Source organism: Eufriesea mexicana, unplaced genomic scaffold (genome assembly GCF_001483705.2).
Source record: "Eufriesea mexicana isolate 0111107269 unplaced genomic scaffold, ASM148370v2 scaffold2917, whole genome shotgun sequence".
Classification (NCBI taxonomy): Eukaryota; Metazoa; Arthropoda; class Insecta; order Hymenoptera; family Apidae; genus Eufriesea; species Eufriesea mexicana.
This window is the reverse complement of record NW_016910954.1, coordinates 320993-326992: the sequence shown is the minus strand read 5'-3', so window position 1 is coordinate 326992 and position 6000 is coordinate 320993. Positions and strand designations below refer to the sequence as shown.

At 47.5% G+C, this 6000-nt stretch overlaps 1 protein-coding gene across 1 annotated transcript in view; it reads left to right on the top strand.

Moving 5' to 3' along the window:
• Positions 1 to 1207: 1207 nt before the first annotated feature.
• mirr (iroquois-class homeodomain protein mirror) overlaps positions 1208 to 6000 on the top strand; it is a 59558-nt gene continuing 54765 nt past the window's right edge. The window contains 1 exon segment of the mRNA XM_017904337.1: positions 1208 to 1318. Coding sequence (XP_017759826.1) covers positions 1280 to 1318 — 39 coding nt within the window. The 5' untranslated portion in view covers positions 1208 to 1279.

Sequence of the window (6000 nt, the reverse complement as noted above, 5' to 3'; positions counted from 1 at the left end):
CGCACGGCTTTAGTGATACCGACCTGTGTACCATTCGTGTGACTGAAGAAAGTTCCGATCGACGAATTTTCGATTTATAAAAAAAGGAAAAAAGAAAAAAAGGAGAAAGACGAAAGGAACAAAAAAAAAAGAACGGAGAAGAAATAAAATTATCGAGGTGCCGTGATTGCACGGGGTGCGAAACGATTATTCACCACCGTGCGTGGACGGATTCTACGCGAGCGTGGAAGGAAAAAAAGGAGAGCGGTGTGCGCGAACAAGTCGATCCTCGCCTTTCCTTTTTCACGAACGTCTCTCCGTCACCATCGCTCGAGTTCTCGACCTACCACTCTCTCCCTCTCTATCTCTCGTTTCGCCTCTTGTCCGTCCCTCTAGCGCTTCCTCTCGCTCGCTCCTCCCTCTATTCCGTCTCGCTTTCTCATTTCCTCTCTCTCTACATCGCGCTTTCTTCTTCGCACTCGCACTTATGTACCTCCGCCTTCCTAACCGCTGAGCGGAGGACTGGATTCCGTCGAAAAGAAACGACGATTCGGAGGATAGTCGCGACCGATCATAGCTGGCGCGTCGATCGGATCAACGGCGTGAGTTAGAGAATCATCCACCGGGGCACGTATAATACGCGCAATCGTGTGGCGTGTTCGTATCGTCGTAATTAGTTTACGGTTTGCCGGTTTCGGCTCGTGTCGCGTCATCTCTGCAGTCTGGACAAAACGATCGCCTCGATCTCGGTCGGTATGCAGCAGTGACTAGTGTGAACTGTTCTCTCTCGTTGACTTACGGTTGTCATCGTCGGTCTGTGCTGGTCGTGAACGAGTCCCGAAGCCGACAGTGTCATCTACACGACTGCGTTGTGGTCGGAGGTCGGAAAACTGGTCCCTGCCTCTTTGTGCCTGCGTCTGTGACAGTGCGAGTGTATACGACCGGAGACCGCCTTCAGGGTCGAGTACAGTCGGGTACTAGACAGTGCAATAAAACGTGCGCGAGTTCACGCATCTACAGTGAAAAATTTCTCTCCGGTTTTTTTTCCGCTCTTTCGTCGTTTGTGACTCGCTCTGGTTCTCCGACCAACTATTGCATCATTGCGACTCTTTTTTCCTCCCCGTGTCGTGCCACGTGGTGAAAACAGGAAATTCTTGAAAAGGGATACGGAGGGAAAAAGACAAAAGTGATCCGATATTTGTTGCTCCGTGACTGGGTGAGACTGCGACAGATGCCACGGTTTGGAAGGATGATCGCGTAGCGGCGCCCGACCATCACGGCCCTGAGTGGCCGACACATCATGTCACAGTTCTCTTTTCGAGGATCACCAAATCTACAGGTGAGCCCTCGTCGCATTCCCGCTTACTCGCATTTTCCCCTCGGAATCTATCCCTTTTTACACGCGTAGTTTCGCGATGCGGCCGAGTGACACGATTATCTCACGGTGATGGATGTACCTTCGAATCGATGTCTTTCGACGACATCAATCAGCGCGACGTAACTGAAATCTATCGGCCGGTTCGTGGACCGCGTTACCTCGCCGTTCGATACCGATCGAGGGTATTTTTTCGAATCTCGCGCGGTTTTCGTTCCGTGGAACGAACGTGTGTGTCACGGAAACGTAATAGAAAACGTGCGTAATTCGCGTGGCAGTGGGAAAAGTTAGTGGGAGGACAGAAGCAAAACATGTTTACAAACTATTTTAATCGTTTGCATTATAATAAGAAACGTAGCGAGTAACGAACGTTTTTATTTTTCCTCTTTATCTGTGACGTCATTGGCATCTAATCGCTCCATCGCGAAACCATCGATCGAAAATCCCGTTGCCTACGTCGAGGCTATCGTCACACGTCGTTGTGCAATACGATATTTGATCGACTACAAGGCAATTTACCTGGCTGCATTTTTATCCGCGAAATTACGAGTATCGACGAGTTAAATCGCAAAGCAAAGCCGTTCGCCACTCGATAACCAGAGTAATTGGAAAAATGGCTGTATTGAAATATTCGTGACAAGTGCGCGTATATTTCAACGTTAAACGCCGGACGTCTGAAAGAAACGGCAAGTACACGGTTCGCGAGGCATAGTCGTTGTCGTTGAGCGGGTAGATGTATGAATCCGGATATAATTTCAACCGTTTGAAAGTCAAATGTATTCAGCGGTCAAAAGCCTCACCTATTTGTGTCTATCTGTTTCTTCTCGTGTGTGACTCGCCAGGCTAACCGGCCAGCGAATCGTTTATGCGCGTTCACTATTCACCGCGAAAGCGGATATCGTCCCTGCCGTTGCGGATGCGCCTTTACGAGCTGTCGAGGAAGCTGGCTCTCTTCGTCCCCCCTCCCCCTTTCGGAGTTACGAGCGTTGCTTGATTTCGTTGGCGGAGGCTATTAACGAAATTGCATACGTTTTCAACTTCTCCTCGGGATTTCCCCGATCTTAATGTCTTTATCACACCGAAATTACCCGGTTATGATCTCTCCGGATATTAGCGTAGAAAATGCTCGAGGAATTAGCGCGAAATTAGCGTTATCGCGGCGTGCTTTCCAAGTACGGGAATTTGGGAAAAGAAGGAAAGCAGAGCGAGCTTGTGACGAGTTGCGTGGGACTCGCGGCGCACAGAGGTGGCGCTGCGGCAATTTCGGCACGTAATATGGCGCTCGAATTTCGTGCGTCGTGAAATCAATTTCTTAATGCACTCTCCTTATCTCGTCTATCTAAATCGAACACCTCGATCAGAGGCGTGAACAAGCTTTCGCAAATCATTCGGGAGATGACAATCGTGACACCGTGTGTTATCCGCGAAATCGCGAACAGGATAAATGTGCACGCGAGGAACGCGAGACGCAGAGATGGCGCTGTGGTGGAAACCGCCCGCGAGAAACGCGAACTTGATACGTGGCACGCGTGGAATTTTCGAATTTCCTCGCGCGCGCGGTTTTAAATGAGTTATCCGCGAAAATGGCGACGAGTGGGAAGCGCAATTAGTCGCTGCACCGATTCATTTCGGTTCCATGACCGCAACGGATAATTTGTAGCGTGGGATCTTGTTCGTTGCGAAAATGGATAGCCGTTGGCAAGCCTGAGAGATTCGGTACCACGTGTCCTGACATGTTGCATATAGGTGTACGTTGCATACCTATGCACTGTGCATAGCGCCGAGCTGAGAACATGTGTTGCCACGCCTAAAGCAACGTTCCGAAATGATCGAAGAGCTTGCGCCCGGCTAGAATAATTATCTCGTCTTACCATCGACCAGCTTTTTGCCACGATGTGCCCCGTTGCATGCTCTGCGGTCACGACGCGTCTTCGAAATCGCGATTCGAGCGCCCCCTTTTTACCCCCTAAATTCTTCCTTTTCGCACAACGCCATACTGTCGATCCTCTTCGTGTTTCTGGACCGACAATGATCATCATCGAATCCTGGAAATTTCCCGAAGTGCCGAATTCGGATTCAGACTCGGGGTTGGCAATGTCTGGCAAATAAATTAGCGTATTTCTCTTCCGTGGTTGTCCATTGACAGACATTGTCGTACAACTTTGTACACGAAAGCGGTCGCGTGAAGTGTGCACGGAGCGAGGCAGTTTATCTAGCAGGATAAAATAACGCGTTTGAAAGGGAGCAATTTTTCACGCGACCGACAATTCGGAGTAGCAATCGATAATGTCGTCTGTAAGCGAAGCACACGGGGCGCGCAGTGGAATCGTTTGCGTATCATATTGTTTAAGTGCCGATAAAAATTAATGGTCTATTATCTATGAGTATTACTCCACTTATAACAGAGTTAAATAAACAAGCAAGCACTTTAGTCACGGTTGTTGTTTTATCGTTGACACACTTTTCTTTCGAATTCCCGTTGCCCGTCATCTTTGCACGTTAATCATCGCGACGCTCCGCGCGCATCGTTTATGACACCACATAGGAGTAGTATCGTAATCGCAGGATTCAATTTCTGGGCAACACTCGGAGAGGGATGAGGACAGAGAGGGAGGTTGAATCATCAAACGCCACTTTCTCGAAGAGCGTGTGCGCGGCGCTGTGCTTATCGTAATTATGTCATAGCCAGGCTAAAAATCGACGATAAGCTCTCGCATATACTTTGTTCCATCGTTCGCGAAGCCTAGTTTCGGTCGTCGATCTCTTCCATATATTTCTCCTCTCTCCATTTTCCTCCCGTTTCTCCCGCGCTGATCGTCTGGTAAACAATAACTCGTTAATTGACGTCCGATTCTCTTATTGCGGCTAATATCAGCGCGGTTGGCATTTGCGCTGCGCCGATGATGTAACAAGCGGTTGCGCTCGTCGAGGAAACTGCCGGCCATAAATACGTGCGACACGCACAGCGTGTAAACTTATCATTAATAACCGTAAAGCGCGTTCAGGTGTGTTCGACACCGACTTTCGCTGTGCACCTCGATTCCCAGTCGGAGAGCCGTTCGAATTTCGCCTCCAAGTTGAACTAAACGGAAGTTCCTCGAGGACCAGGCTGACGTCCCCATCTGCGCGAGGTCTCCATTCGAATTTCCTCGATCGGGACACTCGCAGGTGGAATTCGCGATATATCTTTGCTCGCGCGAGTACAACGCCTTTGTGAGGAAAATCGGGAATATCCTCGTCGCGAGAATAATTTTGGGGTTTCAATTTTGGACGGAAAAATTCGCGGTGGGCACCCTCGAGGAACCGTCTCTCGCGGAGGTAACGGACAACACGTGCATTAACCCTTTGCGAATGTTTGGAAACCTATGTGCGTTTTGTGGAAGCCATCAGTTTGGCTTAAGAATGCATATATGTGTTGGAGGAAAACAAGTGATAGGTCCCAGGAACGCATAAATGTGTACTATGGTCGAGAAACACAAATATGTGCCCGTTGTTGCGGTCCTAGGACCCTCGCGTTAAGTGGAGGACTGTTTTATGTCATTATTGTCAGCTATGGGCGAAAATGACTATGGCGACAGTGGCAGGGTTAACCCTTTGCACCCTCAGTCGCCATTTAATCGTATTCTTAACTCTTTCGTTTCGGCAGTGCAATTCGCCAAAGCACTGTCACTGAACAGAAACGTGTGTCAGAAATATGCACACTGCGTGTGATTTCTGTATATTCTGTATATTTCTGTACGTTTTTCTAAGTCTTAACCCTTTGCACTCGAGAGGTGACTCTCAGTCACCGTTTGTTTTAATAATGAGTGATGATAATTATATTAAGGACATCGAAATAGAATTATTTTGTTCGTTCGTTTCTCACGCAAGTTCACAATTTTCTTTTTTCAATTTTAGCATAAAGAGTATCAGTGACTTGCAAAAATCTAAACAGAGCTTCGAATTGCATCTTCACAACGACGAAATCTTCGAGTCCAAAGGGTTAAATAGCAACCATTGTTTGAATACAACAATCGTATACAGATCGTACTTGTATATACATCATTTGGATGCCAGATATATGAGGTGCCTGTACCCAGCAGTCATCGCGTGGACGCCGTCTATATTTCTGGCATTCGAAACGAAAGGATTAAGAAAATTTCTCATTTCTATCTGCATTTTCTATCATCGTTGTCATTACACTCGTCATGGATTCGTACTGCCAATGATACACCAATCGAGAATTTTTCGATGGAGATAGAAATCTTCACAGATCCTCCTTACAAATTCGCGGAATACGTTGTAAACGTGGAATTTTTCGTGAATCGTTTCGGATCCACGTTAATTAATATATCGAATTTAAAATTACCCTAAGGTGTGTGCAATAGTAAGTCGAAGTAGAATGATTCTTTACCGTTTTAAAAATATCGTCGACATTATGGCAGAAAGTCTTCGAATTACTATTTTTCCGTCACGAAAAAGTGGCCGAGTGCAAGGGGTTAAATTTAGAACGAATTCATATCGCTAATCTGCGTCACTGGGTCTAATTGAAGTAACGATCCCGGTTGCCTCTCCGCCATGTTCGTGTCTCTTTCTTAATACGCCGCGTATTTTCGGCGGAACGCGAGATGTCGCTGAGGAAGGCGCGAGAGGCAAGATGGAGGAAT